General features: G+C 38.0%; 1 protein-coding gene across 1 annotated transcript in view; it reads left to right on the forward strand.

Moving 5' to 3' along the window:
- Positions 1 to 18912: 18912 nt before the first annotated feature.
- Positions 18913 to 21963, forward strand: part of LOC124165544 (neprilysin-like) — a 43662-nt gene continuing 40611 nt past the window's right edge. Inside the window, exon 1 of the mRNA XM_046542992.1 lies at positions 18913 to 19214. Within this exon, the coding sequence (XP_046398948.1) occupies positions 18978 to 19214 (237 nt within the window). The 5' untranslated portion in view covers positions 18913 to 18977. The remainder of the gene's footprint in view (positions 19215 to 21963) is intronic.

Consider the following 21963-nt stretch of genomic DNA (forward strand, 5'->3'; position numbering starts at 1 on the left):
GGCAGGAGAGTAGGGATTTAATATTGCATCTGACAGTTGTTAAGAAATGACTCAGAATAGGCAGGTCTTCGTATTTGCGACCATGAAAATATAATTAAGTAACACCTTGACTAGAAGAAATTGTACCCATTGCTAATGTCGATTTGTATTATTGTTGTTGATATTTTTTTCTCGATTTTTAATGATATTATTTTAATAGCAGTTGAAATTATTAACTGCTATTAAATGCTATTTTTAATGCTATTAAATGGTGTGCATGTAATTTCTCCCTACTAATTTGTACTGGTAAAGACATTAAAACTATTTTCTATATACCTTTGACTATGTTACAAAGGAGATGTTGTAAAAATAAAATATTTTAGTATCTTTGTGATTGGTGACATAAAATAAAACATTTTACATTTAATTTTTGTGAAAATTAAAGTGCTGGTACAAATCCAGTAAAATGGAATGTCGTTAAGGTATTGACAAAATTTTACATTCGTCAGTTGACAATTAACCTAAATAAAGTGAACATTTTCAGAAAGCATCCATCAAGGTTGCAATTACATTGGGCATATATTGGGTATATAACTATATTTTAATTCATTCAATTGTATGCAAATAGGCGATTTTTTAGCATTGTTAATCCATTTTTTGTAATGATAATAGGACATTGTTACACAAAAAAGATTAAGAACATGTATTTTTTCGGCTACAGTTTAGATTTGGAACAGGAGAATAAGGGTTATATATGAATTATATAATGCTATCGATTATAAATAACTCAGACTAGGCAGGCCTTTGGTCATCGTGACAATGAGTCCATATTATGGCGTGAGATTAATTCAGGCGTGCATGTTGAGGTATTTAGTTAGGTAGGGCTTTAAAAATAGGGCTTGTAGGGCTTTTGTGAATAAGTGTAATAGTACTGGTAATGCTTGATCAGTATGAATTTATTTTAATAATGTATGTTTTAATTTTTTATAACCATAGGGGTGTTTTGGGGGCATTAACATCCCCAATATTTCTCCCCTGGAGGTGACTACCTGCAACGCATCTACTGAGAAGACCACAAGACCTCCAGCACTCCAATTTGCAAATTATGTTGTTACATTTCATTATGTATTCCAGTAATCAATTAATTGTTATAATGCTGAAAGACTATTTCATCGCTAAGTAGCTGAAAAGTTTGTAACAAGTGTATTGTTGTCTGATACCTCCAAAGCGACGACAACGAGTGCTGGCAGGCCACATAACACCCATACTCTTCATACCTTTCTGGCAATGTGGTTGGCTGAGAACTCAGCAGCGATCTGCCAGATCAGTTCAACCATGAAAATTAGAGCCTAATTTGCATAGCTAATTTGCATTGTGTTTTTTTTAATATATAACACTGTTATACAGTAAGATGGAGGGGAAGGGGCTTTGGGATATCGGCCTCGAATATTTATACCTATAAGATGAAAATATTCCAGGTTGGGCACTGTGTACGCAATTTAATAAAAATCTTTCCTAAATCTGAAGAAGGTGGTAGGTGCCCCTGAAAATTTATTTATTTTCATCTTTTAGTGTGTATTTTACTGTGTGCGCCCAACCTGGGACATTTTTGTGTTATACACCTCATAGAAAAATTTCCTGAAGTATTTATACATATAATGGTAAGCAGGGGCGGATCTAGGAATTTCTTTCTGGGGGGGGGGGGGGGGGGCACAAGCGCGACCGTTCCAGGATTTTGTTCTAGGGGGGACAAGGATACTTCGTAATACAAAGCGAACGCATTGATAATGGGACCATATTAAAAATATTGCATTTTTTTAAGGGTCTGGGGGTTCACGAGCCCCCGTGCCCCCCTCTAGATCCACCATTGATGGTAAGTTATTAGTTATATTTATATATTGTCACTTTTTGGTAGGGTAAGGTAGCTACCTCAAAAAACCAGATGCAGTAAGATCCAGTATTATATGTATAATATGTTTTAGTGCAACAAGAGCAATCTCACATGGTCACTAAGTGTAATACATCGCCGGCGTGAGGGGCGAGACAATTCCCGCAGCCGCTCCCGTGCGAACTCCCGTCCCCCATCCAGTGACGGGCTATGCTGCTATCACGCGAGGTTTGCGGAGAAGGCTCATCGCTGTGAGTCCCCATGTAACTTCGCGGAAAACATGTAGGGCAGTTGGTATACGCGGCAAGCGCCCTGCAGTCAGCCGCCTTTTCATCACTGACGCCACCTCTGAACTGCAGCATCTCATCGACACTGGATGGGACTTGTAGATTCCTGGAGGGAAAACTTCGCTGTCGCTTATATCCTTCATAAGTCAACTCTCTGTTCCTATGACCATGCCTACGTCCTGAAATTTACACCCGATTTTTGCACTCTTGTTTATAACGCTATGAAAATTAATTGCGACATAGTTAATGTCATATTTTTTAGATTACCTATCGGGTGGTTCTTTTCTTCGCTGTTGATAAGATGAGAGTATCACTATGAAAGTGCTAATCAATATAGATATAGTAGCTTTCCCTGGAGTAAGCGTTTTGGATATTTGTTTTGATGTGAGGATTTACGCATGTGTGGATCACCTCGGAGTCTAATTTAGAAAATTTTCCTCCTTAAAAAAATTCAGTATTGAATTTTTCTTAGGCGCCACCATTATTATGTTGATAAAATAAATAACAATCATTTCATGTATTATGTTTAATAAATGAAAAAAGATTGATTTCTTCGGACTTCATCCCTCGCCGGATTCTCATGAAGTTACAGCGCACCGTATGGACCCACTCGGCAACGATTATAAATGCCTACGGAGCTACGTATTGGTAAGAGGTAAACGGTGAGTCCAAATATGAATCCAAAGATAGGAAATGATATCTGCGGAAAGCAAAAAGATAATTTTCTTCATTAAACATTTTATATATATATTTTTTTTTTTTTTAAATCACGAGATGTGGGTCATTGTAAATATTATTTAATTTTTTCCAAACTTTGCCAACGTTTCGGACATTTTATTTGTCCATCCTCAGGGCTATAAAAATGATAATTTATGATACAAAATTTGTTAAATACAGGCAATTTTACAGTTGTTATACATTAAAATACATGGAAATACATATTCAAAATTTACCTTTAAGTCTGATGTTGTTTTTATTTATTTACAATTTGGTTGCTTGGATTTCTTTCTTTGTTGGTTATGTCATTTATTAAATTATGATAAATTTTGCTAAGGTAAGTAATGTCTGTTCTTTTATTGCAGCTTTTTTTATTTCTGGATATGTGGTACATTTCTTTGAATAATCTTTTTGATAAAACTGGTTCTGTATCTAAAATTTTGGCCTCTTCGAAACGAAATGAGTGACTGTTTGTAATTGCATGATCTGCTAATGCACAAATTTGAATTTTGGTCTTAATTGATGTTTTATGTTGTGAGATCCTATTTTTTAAATATTGACATGTTTGGCCTATATAATTTTTATCACAGTCTTTACATGGAATTGAATAAATGATATTGCTTCTAAGCTGCATAGGGGTATTTGACTTAAGTTTAGAATATATGAGTTTATGTTGGGTTTTATAGTTTTTATGTGCTATTTTAAAATTTGTTTTTTGAATACTTTGGTAATTTGTTCTGATAATCCATTTATATAAATCATTCCTCGATATTGGTCTGTATTTGTGTTTGATATATTTGTTGTAGTTATTGTATTGTGAGTCTGTGAAGATGATTTTTTATTTGAATACAGTATGTTATTGATTAATTTTTTTGGAAAGTGGTTTTTTTCTAAAATATTACCAATTATTTTCAAATTTTTTTTATGGAAAATCTTATCACTTAAACTGAGTGCTCTAAATTTGAGTGCCATGGCCGTATTTATTTTGTGCTTTAGAGGGTGGTGGGAAAGAAAATTTAGATATCTATCTGCTTTATGCGGTTTCCTGTACCAATCTATTATTATGGAACCATCAGAGTTTCTTTTAGTGATCATATCCAGAAAAGGAAGTTCATTATTTTTTTCTTTTTCTATTACAAATTGCAATTTGGGATGGAAATCATTGAAATGTTGTAAAATAGTGTTATCTTGTATATTATTTGGTATTGCTAAATATAGGTCATCAACAATTTTATTTATTTATTTATTACACTTTATTTTCCTTTTTCATAGGTTCCTCTCCTTTTCACTTTCACCTCTTGGCATCCGGTCACCCTAGTTACGGAATTAAACTGTATTTACTCTCTGTTCATTCTTTTGTTATTGATGTAAAGCCGTTTTAAATAAGCTATCTTTAAGTCGGAGCAGTGGCGTAGCGAGGGGAGAGATCCGGGGGGTCCGGACCCCCCTCGAAGTAGCGGCGTCACCCGACCTCTATACCACTCCTTATTCTAAACGTTCCGTCGATCATATGCACCACCATTTTTCTATAGCATACTTAGAATAAGCGGTTATATCCACCAGCGTTCAAAATCCCGAAATATAAAAGCGCAACTACTTTCCTTCATAAAGAAAATTAAAATATTGAAAAATCATGAATTTACAAAGGATTTCTTTGACAAATGAAGTTTTTTCGATTATGAAAAGTGTTAAAATTTGTTAAAAACCCTCTACTCAGTACTCAGTTACCACTGCTTACTCTACTTAGTACCAGTACATACCATAAGTATGGATTATGAGAGAGCAGGAAGTTAGCACCCTCTTCAGTTATCAAGTGAACCCCTTTTATGTTTAACGTGACGTGGGAAATTCAAACATCAATGAGCCCGGGAGGAAAATTAGTCGCACATCAAAATTAAAAACAATGGATTAAATTATTTTTAACTTGTCTCACCAATTAAATGCCACAAAGCTTCCCTTGCATGATTTTTCTTGGAATCCAAATGCACAGCAGTTATCCACAATTTCGCTCAATTTTCGTGACGCGATACCACATTACTATGGAGACGCTGCGCTGGAGGCATGTTGGGATCGAAGTAACGGCGTCACCCGACCTCTATACCAATCCTTATTCTAAACGTTCCGTCGATCATATGGACCGCCATTTTTCTGTAGCATACTTAGAATAAGCGGTTATATCCACCAGCGTTCAAAACAGATTTCTGTAGCTTTGAAATTGGTTATTTCGCTCTTCCTTTGGTTTCATTCTATAACGTTTGATATTTAATTTTTCCTATTGATGGGAGGAGAGGGGGGATTGTTGAAGAGAGAGAAGAAAGGGGAAAGTTACTTGAATTTACGAGCAAAAAAAGAAACTATTTTTAAGAGAATGAAGAGGGTTTGCGACAAAGCAAACGTCTGAAGTTACAATTCTTACGTCCATGGGTCACCGCACTCCATTGGAATTATTGTCTAGATAAGAAACTCCTAATCAGGAATTTCTTCCTAGAATCAACGCTAATGCTGATAATACGTTAATAACAACCCCTGCCTTGTGTCTTGTGCACCTGGGACATTAGGAGGACACACAAAAATACTATGAATCTTTATTTGAAATGTTTTTTTAGCTGACGATATCCCACTTCTGAACTCTTTGACTATGCTACGATTTTAGTGGTGGTCATGTATGCTCTACAGGTATACATGAACGTTTTACTGCAAGGGTCATCTCAGTTGAATGGTCCAGGTCGATTCAACGAACAATTGAAGACCTGAGTGCAAGAACCAGATCACGAATAGTACAATAGAAGATCCTCAAATCGGTCTCTAAATGTGCTGTCACCTAGCGCGCATTTAAATGGGTTTCCGAAAGTCGCCACTCGCGTCGCTGGTGGACAAATTGATCCGAGTTTCACGCGGAAATAAGGTATGAATAGATGTGTTACCCGAAATTTATATACCTGATGATGTGATCTATCAAATTCATGACCTCTCAATGCTGATCCTTGCAATTGTAAACATTTCACAGAAAAATATTGGAAAGAGCGGATCGCATTGCACTCATCACCGCGCCGCGGGCATTTTTGAAAACGGATTGAAATGTGACCGAAGTGGGAAATGCAGACATCAGCCTTATTTGGGATGGATTTGGGCCTCCTCTATGCAGTCCCCTTGAATGAGATAACGTTCAGATTTTACAAAAATGAGATGTCCACTAACACACAAAAGAATTCTTATCTTACCATATAAAAGGTTGTCCTCAATTAGAAATTATGCGATATTTGTGCGTGTAGGAGCAAGAAAAAGCATAAGATTCCCCCTTATGAAGAAGCACTTTGAGAGACCAGCTGACGAAACGAAAGGTGATGGCTGCTGGATTGAATCCTGAAGAAACACGACAATAGGGTGGTTTCCTATTATTTTTTATTGCCTAGATCGAAAGATTATTACTCCTGGAGTACATATTACACGCTCTTAGATTTTTAGATGACAATTTTTATTTTTCGCGATTAAATTAAAAGTGAAAATTTTCAAGCGCGCGAAAACGCGACGGCTAAGTATGAATGCTGCGAAAAGCCTGTGTGACGTCTGGCTGCTGATGTGTGAGGCTACCTGGGTGCTAGGCTATGAACGCCGCTACGATGCAGGCTGCTTGCTGCCGAGGATGGCGGTAGCGTAGAGTACCCTGCGAGCAGGTAGCGCTAACTTTCAATATTTAATCTTGTTTTTACGTAATAAATAAATTACAATATGTGCCCCCTTAGTTGCTCAACAAATTTACAAACGATACTCAACTTCCGCCCAAACAAAAATTAGCATTTCTTCGTTAATGGCTGTCATTGCTTCTACAATCTTGTTCATACAGTGGTTTTGGTCCCAAATATTTGTCTATAAACAACGCTTTTGATATATCACAATAAGAAAGCATCGCAATATGTGAGATCTGGACTCTTTGGAGGACAAAGCATGCATTATTGGAATTGCACCGTTGTTTTCTGATATCAACTTTGATTTTAGGTATGTGCCAATAAACTGGCTTTCATTATGAATGCTTTGAGAAAAAGTACTTCCGAAACGCAATTCTTTTAATAGAAATTGCTTGCTTGAATTTCTTGTCTCGGAAAAACATTCGTTTCGCTCATGAACTCCAATGAAACAAATTCCAGAGGAAATAATAATAAAAACAACTATCATTGTTGCACTTTTGGGCTATGTCGCCGCGTCAATTTTTTTGTGGCCCCAACTTTTCCCCACTGATGCTGGTTGCTTCATCAAGGAAATCTGGCGAGGTAGGATTTTTTACATATATTCTGGTAATCTCCTCATGTTTAGTATTTTTAATTCGTGTCTGCGTGTTTCTTCAGCGGCAATTGTCATCAATTTTATCCAGTATATTGCATTAAAAATTTATTGCAGGGAGTATATCTTTTAAATGTTATCATTAGCTACAATAAGATTTTGGGTGAAAAAAACATGAGGAAAAGGAATTGAAATATTGAAAATAAGGAGAAATTGTGTCTACATATTTCATTGAATGCTCTGTTGGCATAGGTGGATTTAGGAAGGGGGTCGCCCCCCCTCCCAGACGATTAAAAAATAGACAAGATTTTTAATACGGTTATCATTACGTTCGTTTTGTTTTTTGTATTGCGGAGCTTCAATCATTTCCTCAGTTTCATATTAAGTTATAACTTTCATGTTAAAATAAAGGGAATCTTTCGTACAGTAATTTTTGTACGTCATTTTTTATCTCAGATATTACAAGACCGTTTGCGAGTCAAACCCTTGTGCCCCCCCAGGAAAAAATCCTGGATCCGCCCCTGTAATATAGGCAAAAGGTTCATTAAGGCCAGCAGTCAAAATTTCCGCGTGAAGTGAATGCCCTGTTTACCGTAAAAAAGCTAAGCAACTCAACCCTTTACCTTATATTTAGGCTTCTTCAAGTTCAGTTTTTAGGCGTAGGAGGAAATTGTAAGAATTTCAGACGCTTAGAGTTTTTACGCCGCTGTTGCGTATGCAAAGATTGTGGATTTGGCCTGTAGGCCGTTTTACACGGGGCACGTAATTGTGCAGGTTATAGAACTCCATTAATTTCATCCTAAGGTGTGCAATTGCGCGAGTGAAATTAGAACACGTGTTATTTTGCAATCTTACGTCCATGCATTATAGAAATTTACACGATGCAGTTTTGATTGCGCGTTCGTATACACGTCAAATTGTAAAATTACCAGCCCCGTGTAAAACGGCCTTTGGAATCCTCTTAATGGACGAGCGACATAAAATCTCGCTCGGGCACATATTTTTTTTTTACTCATCATAAAGAAAGTAGATTACATTTCCTTTTTGACGACCTCTTTCCCCTAATAGTGAGTCCCGCGCGAACATTAATGACGAGCGTTTTCCCAAGTTCAGACGCAGCAAACGGAAGGATGTGGTGAAGACTGGAGAAGAGGTTTCGGGCGGTGCATTTCTGCGTATCTGGACTGGAAGGAGAAAATAAAATTTCAGCACCGATGAAAGCGAGAAATCACGTAGTCAGCGGCAGATTCACGGCGTATGTGCATAATTTGTCACGTAGAGTCACCATGACCCGAGTCTGCTTCCACCTTTTGGTTTTTGCGTCACTGAATAGATTTCCATGACGATGGCAGCAATAGTGGAAGTTGATGGCGATAAAATAAAAAAATACACCGACAAATAAACAACGCATTAAGTAATGCGAACTCGAAATAAAAAATATGAAAATTGCCTTCCGGTTAGGGCTACAGGAGTGGGTAAATGCATTTTGAGGTAAATATAAATTGAAATTATTCTTCAAATCTAATGCAGAACTTTTTTTTATGGGCGTGCAGAATACGTCACACAGATGTTAAGTGAATTAGGCTGGTAGCCGCTAGAGACTCGGAGGCTGCGTGCTAGGCTTATATTGCTTGAGCAATTGACAATGAATATCTTTAAGAGCGACACTGAGGCAATCACAGTAAAACTTCAATACATTTCCAGGCCCGACAGGAACGAAAAAATAAGACGGATATTTTACGTAATGGTTATAGATATGGGAATTCGTTTTTCCCCCGAACTATAAAGGTATTCAATAAATGTTAGTCATAATTTCGTTTGAGCATATGCTTATTTTAAGTAAATGGCTGGTGTTCTAACACTCACCGACACGCGTCTATTAAAGTAGCTTGCGTGGAAGTATCTAAATGTAGATGAATGCGTGTTCTAAGGACAGAAAGCGATACATCACATGCAGAGCTCAAAAACAAAGTAAAAAAGTAAAATAGAAGTGGATTAATATATTACCTACTGGATAAAATAACTAAGCACTCCTTGTGAATTTAAAATAAAATGAAAATATCTTATTTTTACCTTAAAATGCTAAATTATAATGAAAATTACTTCTTTTGAAAATGAATAAGAAAGTTGAATCTCTTCTTCGCAAGGATTACTATTTCATAACCTTATCCCATAAGCGTCGAAAGGGATTTGGTAAGTGGTACTCCTGTGTTAAGGGGGAATAAAGTAACAAGGGCCCTTTTTTGTGTTAACATTGGTTTTTCTCACACTTGAAATTAATTAATTCGATTATAATGAAATCTTAAAAAAACTGACAGTATCGGGTTTGTTAACGAAGTGTCAAACGTATAAGAATGTGTATAGCACTTTGTGATGTTGATGTTTTTTTACTGCGGATTGTTTTCGATATTTTTAAACACCAATTACCGAAGGACCTATGCAAATTAAGAATTATACTGTCGTAAGAAAAACAATTTACAAGAATAATAGCACAAATTTATTTAGCTATTTAACTGCGACGAGGAAAACCACGAATCTAATGCGAAAATAATTCAAAAGAGATAATAAAGGAATTCTTCGATTTCTGGTCCTGAAGTGGTTATCTTATAAAGAAAGGACAGAAATAAATGATTGTCCATCTCTTGCAATTCGGGTTGCTCAGAAAATATATTTTCCAGCAAAACTTGAAGACACTGCTTTTAAAATTTCGTTAAAATTTAGAAAGAAATTTTTTCTACACGTACTACGGGAGTTGGGAACTTTTGAAAATTTCAAGCCCATATTTGTACAAAATCTTGGCCTCCCCTTTGCAATTAATATTCCTCGCTCATAAAAATGTTTCAAAATGAAGTTAAACCTCTAAATTTCGAATTCCTATCAAATTTACTCGGAGTCTGTGGTGTTAATACTGACTGAGGAATTATTTATGAATGCTAAAAACAATGTTGGTTGCCTCGAGATAAGTGTCAGTTGTATGAATTTGTTTCGGTCAAGAGTTGTGCTCAATAAGATAAGAAATTTCGTTCTTCCCACAAAAATAACTAGCTGATTAATTGTTAGGCATTAATTTTTTTATCAGAAAATTCATGAAAAAGTCCTTTGATCCGATTTTGCTCAACAATCTATGAGGAATAGAAGCTCAAAAGTGAAAAATTACGAAGGTTATAAAGTTCAGAAAATATTGATAGAGACATTCATATAAATGTGATTGGCCCGAGGAAATGACTAAAATATGAAGAATATCTTCCAAAAATACCAAACATGTTACAATGAGAAGTAATTTGATTCATGTTTAGAATCTAAAGCTCCATAGGAGCGCCAAAATAAAAAAAACTCAATCCCCGTTTTCGCCGGGCCATCCTCCCGAAGAAAACGTATCACTCAACAATAACTCGACTCGACTTTTTTCGCAATAAATTACTACTAACCTGATAGGCGGCCGACAGTGGCCGAGCGAAAAATTGAAAACAATCCTAATCCAATACAATGTTAACTACTTTTTTTTGGATTCATTGTCACAAAGACATCATACAGAGAATATCAAGACGCTCGCTGCGGTTCAACGCTCAGATTTCCCCGACTTTTAGTTTTCGAAAATACTTATACAGTTATTACCTATCGTTATATTTATAATGCCCAATATTTCATGATCGCGCGGAAAATGCCGAAAAACCGGTACTGTTACTCTTCTTGTTATATGAAAGTATCTTCAAAAAACTAATGCCACATTTATATTTCCAAATTACTATGAATAATATGATTACATTCATTTGGATGTAAATTACGTTTTCATCGAACCATCCGCGACTTCGCTGCAGCCCTTCAAATGATTAAAATTTAAAAATATTAGCACTATATATCCTCAAGAATAATTTTTTTTAGTAATAGTAGTTTTAAAAAATAGATTGTAAAGTTATACTACACTTTGCATCCTTAAAAATCTATATGGCTACGTAATAATGATGTTGGCAATAACGAATGAGTAAATACCCTCATGGCGTTTATCACACCCATTCGGTAATACGCGTCACATCCAACCGATTTTCGGGTTGAATCACTGATGAGTGTGAGAGAAGTTTTTATGCGTCTCCTTTACTTCACTCCGGACGAGGGCACGTGAAATCCGGGCATAGTCAAGGTCAGTGCGATCATGCGGTTTACATAAGTCGGGATGTTAGAGCCCAATACCGCGGGAAGCAAAACTTTCAAAGCCAACCACCCAAACTTCCCCGGCACGATACATCCATACCCACTCATCATCCGGCAAGCCGAAGAAAACACCTGCGGTACTTTGCGAGTAAACATGAAGTAGAGTGATTTTCAGCTTATTCGCGTGCGACCACATGTACTTTTATCCTATCCAGATTACACATCAACATGTCTACATTTTTAAAATTCCTTGAGAGCCACTTATAGGGTGTTTGGCAGGGGGTGATCGAGCATGCAGCATGCAAGAGGATCCCCATATACACAGGGGCGCAGCTAGGAATTAAGGCTGGGGGGGTTTAGGCGCAACGGGCGCAACTAATACCGGGGTGTGTGGGGGTAGGGAATACCCACCGGGAGATTAATAAATTGCGGAATTCTATGATAAATGGTTCAAAATGGCGAGTTTTACGGCTTTATGAGGGATATTTTATTAATACTTACACTATTCTATTAGTAATATCAATCCAATTAAGTAAAATGGATTCAACTTAAAAATTTCTCTGACCTTTTGGGGGGGTGGGTTACCCCCCAAAACCCTCCCTCGCTGCGCCGCTGCGTATACATACCACCAGAGAGGAGAACGATACCACACATGCACATATGATGCATTAGCTACTATATCCTACTTATGTAGCCAATCTGAAAATGTAAATAGAAAGTGCACAACGTGCCGTCAGAACTTCTTGAAAAATTCAGAAACGTACACTAAGGTATACGTAATTTAGTAGGCTATACTGCCATTCAACTAAACCCTTTATAAGTCATGACAATGCAGTTATAGTCTCTTATTCATCGCGGAAAAACGGCATTCTAAATCTATCTGTTCTGCATTCCATCTCTCTTATTTTATTTTTATGATCTGATCTAACGTAGTATGTTGGAGTTCGTAAGAAATGGCTAACTTTAAAAGCAAACCACTCGGAAAATAATCTACTGTCGGAAAATAAACTGCTCTTGAATATCCTTCATAGGTTAAGCCTAGTTTTCAATCTACGATCTAACAGTGATCCCCTAAGGAGTTGTTATAAGAGGTCTATCTAGCACTAGCAAGACTATTGCAACGGCTTTTCACGTACCTATCTGACTACTCTTCTCCGTACACCTTCCAACTCCGTTTCTAAGTCTATTCATGAGGATTTCAAACACTGGCAGCGTATTCCAAATGAGGTCTAATAAGGGAGAAGTCGCTTATTTCTCTCAATTAGTTGTCGCACTTTCCTAGTATCCCCGAATACGTTTATTGGGCGATAATTAGTGAGTGTTCCTCCTAGATATTTTACCGCCTCTTTTTCAGTAAATCCATTAATTAAGAATTAATAATTAAAATTTTATAGTAAATATGTACGGTTTCTTTTCAAGTCTCTAATTACCCTTAATTAAATAGCTATGTTGCGGTAGTTTTTCTTCTCAAAAATGTATTACTACGCATTTTTTTAAATTTAACTCTGGCTGCCACGCCTCGAACCGTGGTTGGATTGGAATGGGAGGTCACATGATGGGCATAACTGATTGACGACGACGATAGCGGTTGTTTTAATGTTTATTTTTACTGTAAATGTTATTTAAGAAGGAGAAACATCTACATGTATATAATAGCCCTGCGAGCCACCTCTAGGGTGTTAGGCTGGGGCTGATCAATCACCAGCATGCAAAAGGATCTCCACATGTACACCACTTGGTTATAGCAACATCACACATGCTAACAAATTATACGTTCACAGATGCAAAAGGAAAACTTGCCTTTGATCCACAATACCAACGAGTGGACTATGAAATAGTGGCTGAGACGCACTATGATGATATAATACCTACTTTTTGGATGAAATCAGGTTGCCTACATAATTAAACCTTAAAAAATAATGTACAGGATAATTCATAAGGGTATTTCCCGTAATTAATGGCTTTCATAATTCCGTTGGCTTTCTTTTAAATCTGAATCACCCTTTTTACGTGACCTTGTGCAAGTCTGTTGACCGTTAATGTGCTTTCCTCTCCGTTTCTTCAAAGTAACTGGTCAAAAATATTCTTCACCACACTAGAGATCCAAGTATGCTCTCTTCGGTGTATCTACATCTAGTATGTACCCTTTAGAGCCACCTTAAGGGTGTTTGGCATGGGGTGATGATCAATCACCAACATCCAAGAGGAAACTACACGGTAATCAAAACATTACACACACTTACAAATGGACGTCCACATTCATGCAAAGGCAAAACTTGAAAAAGTTTGATAGTTCCTTTATCAAATCCATTCGCGGTCAGAACAATAGAAATATAAAACATGCAATGAGTTATCCTGGCGAGTGATGCCATTAATTTTGTTAATCGAGACCCGTTGCCATCTTAGAAATTAGTTATTTGACTGGTAGAGCACGTTACTAACATAATAATTCTTAAATGCTTGTTTATAAATTTTCCTAGTATTTCTAACAGCATGTTTTACATTTTCTAGCTTTATAAGCAGGTTGCTTTCGTAAGTAGGATATGATATATTATGTGTCATATATAGCGTACACATGATGCGTAGTGCAAGTAGGTGGAACTAAATTTTAATCTTCTGCTGTACGTTGGTTATGGTTCAACCCCTGCCGAACTCCGCTGTGGGAGGCTTGGAGGAGTATTGGAGAATGGAGAAAGAAAGGGGGGGGGGGTTAAGTCCTCTTCCCCCCGGCTACGTTCCTGCTTCCCTCTCTTCCAGAAGTCCCTAGTAAATACACTCGCCCGGGCCAAAAAAGGGTTTTATCAAATACTACGAACATTTAACAGAGCTCTACTACATACAACTATAATACTTGTATAATCATCTATGAGGGAAAGCTTAATTCCTTCCCGGATGCTTCAAGCCGAGTACAGAATGACAAAGCTAAGCTCCCCCGACGGGATTAACACTAGCTTAAGCCAACATTGGGCTTCTCTTTTATCACCACATACCCTTCAGCCATAACCAAATGCCTTAGAGGGTCGTGAAATATTTCAGTGGTAACCTGATCTCTACTCGAGGGTTGGCAACGAAGTGCAATATTCCGTCCGTTTAAAGGGCCGCTAAGCCGTGGTTCCTTGCCACTTCACCCAGAAAGCTAATTCTAGCGTTAGGCTACTTCCTTCCCATCGATATGCGACCGGTTGAGGAGACATTTGTTGAATAAACTACTTGGACATCAGTTTACATTAGGATAGCGAATGTAAGGCCTTCGGGTTATGAATAACAAAAAACAATATTTTTAAAAACGGTTTCTAAATGTAAAAAGTATAAAAATATACTTTTTATAGGTAGAAATAAAAGAAGCTAGCTGATTTCAGTTATGGAGTATTAAACATTAAAGTCAAACACCAATATACATTAGCATTAAGGTAGTACTTTGCATTTCTCTCGAGTTTTATTCCGCGTCAGTCAGCTTTTGAAAAAAGTTTCGTAGGCTATTCTGTCAGTGAATTGTTTTCCATCAACCAACAACGAAAAATTTATGCAGAGATGAAACCTTCATTCAAACATCAAATTAGTAATGATGATCTTTTGTTTATAACAATTTCACTGACATTGCAGTCAACATCTTCAGGTCGAAGATAAAACTGTTGTGCAGTCAACAAACGCCGATGGACACGGTGAGAATCCGAAGAAAATGCAGAAGACATCTGATCAACGCCGCGAAAATATTCGAACCTACTTACATGTGTAACTGACCTCTTAGATAAACTCGGATGGGAATCTCTATCGGACCGTGGATTGAAAAATAGACTAAACCTTTTAGATAAATTCAAGAGCAGTGTCTTTTCTGACGAAGTTAACCATATCTTACGGACGCCAACATACTACGGAAGATCAGATCATATGAATAAAATAAGAGAGATAGATTGTAGAACAGACAGATTCCGAATGTCATTATTTCCACGATCAATAAGAGATTATAACGGCAGCAATAGAACTCGTAAGTAGATTGCATGACTTGTAGTGTAGCCTACTAACATATGTAAAAATTAATGCATGTTTCTTAATTCAATTATTATTTCTAACAGCATATAGTAGTATAGTTTGTTAGTATACGGGACGTTTTTTTAGACGGTGTGGTGTGCATGTGGGAGTCCAAATGCGTGCTGCATGCTGGTGATTGATCACCCCCTGCCAAACACCCTAGAGGTGGCTCGCAGGGTATTATATAGATGTAGACATTAAATTAGTAAGAATGCCTCAATGGCCTACTTCATGGATCCGCCACTGCTTGGAAGATTGTGAGTAAACTATCAGACTGTTTGGTAGAATTTCGTTCGCAACTTGATTAAGAAAGCGTTTCTCTGGAATCAACGGAAAAACGCCAAGGCGTAACTGTGTGGCGAACTCCTCAAGGTGATAAAAGCATGGGAAATTACCGCCAGAAGAGAGCAACTTGAGACAACGGGGTACTTAGAAGGCTTCGCCCTTCACAGCCGAAGCATATTCCCCCCCCCCCCCCTGCGGCGACTGCCTTTGATTCATTCGCATACATTTCGGATGAAATTTGCTTAATAGGTATTAATACAATACAATGCTTATAAGAGATTATAACGGCAGCAATAGAACTCGTAAGTAGATTGCATGACTTGTAGTGTAGCCTACTAACATATGTAAAAATTAATGCATGTTTCTTAATTCAATTATTATTATTTCAGTGAAACAAAAATTGCGAGTCAATATTTAAGGGTTGTTATCTTTAAAACGAATTGCTAGGGGACTTTTCTGAGGCCGCATCCTGTAAGGAACCTTTTGCGTGCTGGTGGTTGATCACCCCTTGCCAATAATATTTGGTACAAGGTTTAATAAAATCAATAGTCTTGGGAAGTGATGACTATAGTTTAACCCTGTTAGATCCGTAAAAAAATTGGTTGTACATTCGAAAAGTGTCAAATTATAGTGAAGTAAATACGAATTTCCCTTTCCTATTTTTTATGACTATCACTACATTTTTGGTTCGCCCAAAAATAATAGTTTTCAGTTTATTTTTCCCTTTTTCAGGTTATAAACTTTATCGGAAAATTTGCTAGTGCTGGTGATGAAAATAATTAGGTACATATAAGTTTTAGACCTGTTACCAGGAGGAACAAAAACTAAATAAAACAATAAAATTGCGTTTAAACACTTTATATACTGCGATCTCAGAGATCTCACATCACTCGCAGTGAAACAAAAATTGCGAGTCAATATTTAAGGGTTGATATCTTTAAAACGAATTGCTAGGGGACTTTTCTGAGGCCGCATCCTGTAAGGAACCTTTTGCGTGCTGGTGGTTGATCACCCCTTGCCAAATACCCTATAGGTGGCTCACAGGGTATTAGGTACATGTAGATGTAGATATTTCCCCTTCTTTGTATTTCCAATCAAAATTAATAACATAAAACGAATGCTAGAGCCGTAGTCAACCTATTAAACCCTTAGCGTGAAGAGTTATTGTTAATTTTATGAAAAAACGTTTTCTCGGAAACTTATAGTCAGAGAAACATGAACTTCACTACGTGATGTATTTGTTAATTCGATTGTGGAAAATGTAGCTAACATTATGTTGGATTAGGAGTGTTAACAGCTTAAAATAAACTATCTCGTAATCAAACATTTGGACCCATCACGTGATCTCTTATGTCTATCTTGGTCGCATGCGGGGGAGATTAAATCCAGTCTATTTCGTTTACTCGGAGGGTGTTTTCCGTTTTGTTTTTTTTCCACGCGTTTTTTCTTCGGCTTGACGGATGATAATAAGGAATGTTAATAAAACATTGTATTAATAGCTAAAATCGTGAATTCATGCTCTTTGTGTCCGTAAAGGATAAAAAGAAATCAACTTGAATCACGGTTGTTCACTAAGAACTAAAATAGCCATTCAGATTTTTTTCGGAAGATTGATGGGAAAGACAACTTTAAACGAAAAGAATCCTTCCACATTCAGTCATCCTCAGAAGTATACCGATCTTAGGATTGCAATACTATGCATGAATGAATCATAATCGAAGATAGAAAAAATAGTCACGAAGCTCATTGCGATATTGGGTTACAGAGAACCCTTGTATCCATACTTTTCGGGACCAGTCGAACACGCGATGTGATTTGTTGAACGAAAACGAGAACATTGTGTACTAGTTATTTTTACAATGCGTCAGTGGCGTAGCCAGAAATTTCGCAATGGGTTTTAAACTAAATTTCACACTTTTTATAATCGAAAAACTTCATTTTTTAAAGAAATACTTCTTAAATTCATGATTTTTCAACATTTTGTTTTCTTTTTGAAGGAAAATAATTGTTTTTTTTATATTTCAGGGGGGTCCGAACCCCCCAGACCTCTCTTATGGCTACATCACTGCCAGGGGCGCAGCAAGGAATTGAGGCTGGGGGGGTTTAGATGCAACTAATACCGGGGTGTGTGGGGGTATGGAAACCCACCAGGATAAGCAATAGGTGCGAGATTAATAAATTGCGGAATTTTAAGGTAAATGTTTCAAAATGGTGAGTTTTACGGCTTTCTGAGGGATAATTTATTAATCCTTACACTATTTTATTAGTAATATCAATCCAATTAAGTAAAATGGATTAAACTTTAAAATTTTTCTGGGCTCTTGGGGGGTTTTATCCCCCAAAACCCCCCCTCGCTGCGCCACTGATCACTGCAATGCGGTGAACCCGAAAATTGCAGTGAGTTCATTCATCTTCCGTTCCTCCTGCGTGTCAAGCTTCCATTGTCGTACCTAATCGCCACGGTAGTTGAAATGTCTACGAATATTCGGGTCCATTATAAAAGTAAGCCACCAATCTCTTTGTGGATAGCATAAAATAAACGAAACATATCACAAGCATAATCAGCACAAGCTTCAGATCCCTTCCATCCCTGCTTATTACGTTATTCAACGTTGTCATAGTAACTGCGAAGTGCATCCAAAAAAATGTTTGCGTTGCTCAGTAACTAAGGAGTTGCGACCCCATGCTCACAGTACAAAAAATGGCTAAAATTTTCTCTCCTACCACATCCTGAATTCAAGCAATACAATCCGTCCGTCGGATGGGACGTTAATCCGTGGTCCCCTTGACGCCTCTCGTTAAGAGCAGGCTAATGCCGACGACGGGTTTCTCTCCACCCTTCCTTCCATACCGTTCCGTCATGGTGGAAATGACCTCAGCTGTCGGTCGTCTCCTCCAAATACCACCATTTCGTAGGTGTAGATTGGATCTCAGAAAACCCTCATTGCCAGACTTTTTTATCAGGACCAGTAGGACACGCGACGCGCGTTGGTAAACGCAAAATAAAACACAATGAAAAATTCCACGCTGCAATCGTGGCGTAAAACTCCTCAAGGAGAGCAGAATGAATGGGAAAACATGGCGACGAGAGGACTATTACATCCACACTGTCTCAAGGCTGAAAATCCCGCTCCTGTCCTAACCCAAACTTCCTCGAATGTTTTTTTATCTCTTCGGAAACTCCTTAGGCATATCCGTCCGGCCTCCCCTCTTCAACACCCCTTCCCCCGAAAGCCACAACCCCTTACGCTAACCCTTCCCCTACCAGATAGAACATATAGAGTGGTGAGAGTGAAAAAAAGCGAGGTTCGTCGAGGCAAGGGTGGTCAGTCAGTCAGTTAACGCGTCGCCCGAGAGTCGAAAATATGAAGAAGGGAAGCTACGTGGTGCAGGAGGTTTACGAGAGCTCCTCCAGTGGGGTGAAAGGTGGTGGAGGCGGTGGGGGCGGCGGGGGCGGTGGTTACGCTCCGCCCCCAGCTCACCATCGGCCGGACTCGTCCTATTCCTCCTGCCTCCTCGCCCTGCTGTTCTTCCTCGCTCTGTGCGTCATCATCATGCTCGCGGCCTGGCCCTGGAATCGCGGGAAGGAGCCACATCCAGCGGTGAGTCTCAATGGGATAGCAAACAACGTCTTCATCTTCTTCCGATGTTCCCAGTCCTGTTGAGTGAAATAATTCCCATAGACCGGGGGTCGGCAACCTACAGCTCGCTAGCCGCATACGGCTCTTTCGATGGTGAAGTGGGTCCCTCCAGTTCCATACGCGAAAATAATCACCTATTCAATTTTAACCCATTTACTGCCAGCCCATTTCAGGTGGGATGTACGAAGACTGCCAAGGCTTTTTTTCCGGAATTAGCAACATTTCAGATTTTAAACATTTTCAGCTACTTAATTTTATTTAATACGTCTAGATTATTTTCCCAATTCTTAAGATACTTTTATATCTTATAACCATAGATATATTATGGGGGTTTACATAAATTACCTCCGTTGAAAAGGCCACAATAACGAAAAAAAGTGAAATAATTCGGGCCGCTAAATCGGCCCCTGGCAGTTTTCGCTCAACCAGCGAGGGCCGATATATCGGCCCGGTGGCAGTAAAAGAGTTAAATATTTCATTGTTATTATTATCGTCTTTTTCCTTAATTTTTTCAGTTTTCACTGAGTCTTTTAGGTGTAAAGAGCACGGTTTCTCACCAAGGTAGCTCTTTGCTGTTCGAAAAATCCGAACCATCCCGGTCAAGGCGAATGATTTTTTCTCAGTGGATTTTTCGCGCAATTTATGCATTGCGGGTGACTCCCGTAAAGTTATTACCGTGACTAGTCCCGGTATTCTTAAATAAAAATTCTTTACTGTTCTATTTTTTTGAGAAATTTTCTCGAGATATGGCAGGGTGAAATTATTAAGGCCTTTTGCAATTTGATGGATGTATATGGATGAAGGTGGAGTATTTTGAAACCATTTTGTATATGTTTTGGGATGATACCGGTAGCAGATATGACAATTGGAGCTATAAAAATCTGTTTCATATTCCACATTCTTTTTATTTCTATCGCCAATTCTTGGTACTTATTTATTTTCAGGCTATTTTTTTTGATGTTATGCGACAGTGGTACAGCAATATCAGCTATGCAATAAGCGCTATATTTCCTATAAATTGACATTATAGCTGGTATATTATTGACTATAGTTTAACCAGTTTATCATTATTATTATGAAAGTATTCGATCGATTAAAATTGGTTTCCATGGAGAATTTAAGAAGCATTTAGGCAGTCTACCCTCCCTTAATGGACATTAAAGCAGTCTACCCTCCCACTTAAATTCATAATAAGGCCTACTCCCTTTCTATTCATCTAAAAATACTATTCTCTTCCTTCCCCTCCCTCGTTTATCCAAGATTCTTCCGTACAACACTGTTTTTAACATCCCCTCCCCGCCAAGTACTCGCTCCATCCATACTTTCTGTCTCCTCAGTATTTCATCTCTCCTCACCCACCATGTTCAGCACTTCTTAGTTCCTCCTTCTCCTCCTCACCGTCCAATTCACATTCTCCATTCTTTTCCTCCTTTTTCTTGGGCTACAACCTTGCCGCGGTAGAAAGGCTTGCGCGTTCCGATGACCCATAGAGGCAGGATTAGTCTCAATTACTCCCGGTAGGGCCACCAATGGCAGATAGGTCGAAGGGTAGGAGCATAGAGTTTTATGGGTAGGAGCAAGACGAAAGGTAGTCACGTGATGGTGTCATGTAAAAAATACTGTCGGAAAGGAAATGGGAGACCACACCAACTATCTCTTTCCTGAAAAAAATGTAGTACAATTAAATTTTTTACATTAAAAAATATATTGTTTTGTAATTAAAGTTTTTATGTGAAATCAAATATTAAATGTATGTACCTAATGTTAATCAAAAATCCATAATATTGGAATACATTTTTTGTAGCTCTCTAAAAATTGAGAAATTTGGAAAACTTTTATAACTTTTGGCTCTTCCATCTCGAAAGGTTGCCGACCCCTGTCTTAGGCCATTTATTAGGCGACACTCTTTAGTAGGAAAGGGAATGTTGCGGAAAAGGATTGGGTAGCACATGGACCTACCCAGGGGAGAGGCCTCGGGATTTACAGCATCCCCCGAAATTCAGGGTTATGACAAAAGAATGGTGCGGTTTCAGTAATTCATGCTCTGGCTTCCGAGGAGTCCATGTCTCACTCCTGGCGATTTTTTTCTTGTGGGGGCATATCAAAAGCAATGAAAATTAATTAATTACAGCCAAACTAAGGCCCATTCAACGGAACCACTACTATTTCAGGGATGTGTTCACCATTCCGAAGGCCATAAAAAATACGGCATTGAAAAAGGCGGAGCAAGTTTCGTGGTCTCCCCTTGTAAGACATCGTGGCTGTTCTCGCGCTTTTACCGACTGCAAGTAGACTTCTCGGAAGCTACCGTGGCAATGGGAACTCGAGCAAGGACAATAACGGGCATTCAATGAGGTTGGCAACAATTAAATACCTCAATTTTCCTTCTGTAATACTCTTTCAAACTTGTCGTGCAAAAGTGTTTGATGAGCTAATCTTTTCATTTTTTTCGATTGTTATTTTTCTGTATGGATCATTTAGTACTTACTCATCAGTTTTTCTCTCGGTCTGCCTAGTTCTTGTAACCTACCTCCAAAACCGCAAATATCTGAAACAAGATTGGTACCAAAGTACGGATTTTCGAAGTCCAGAAAATGCAATTCGTCATTTTTCCGGAACTTCAAACAAAATATATCATTCTAACTTTTCAATCCATGCCATTCTAAGAGGTGCATCTTATTTCCACCCCATTACTTTTTCGCATAAAGGT

The sequence above is a fragment of the Ischnura elegans genome, chromosome 9 (genome assembly GCF_921293095.1).
Source record: "Ischnura elegans chromosome 9, ioIscEleg1.1, whole genome shotgun sequence".
Taxonomy (NCBI): domain Eukaryota; kingdom Metazoa; phylum Arthropoda; class Insecta; order Odonata; family Coenagrionidae; genus Ischnura; species Ischnura elegans.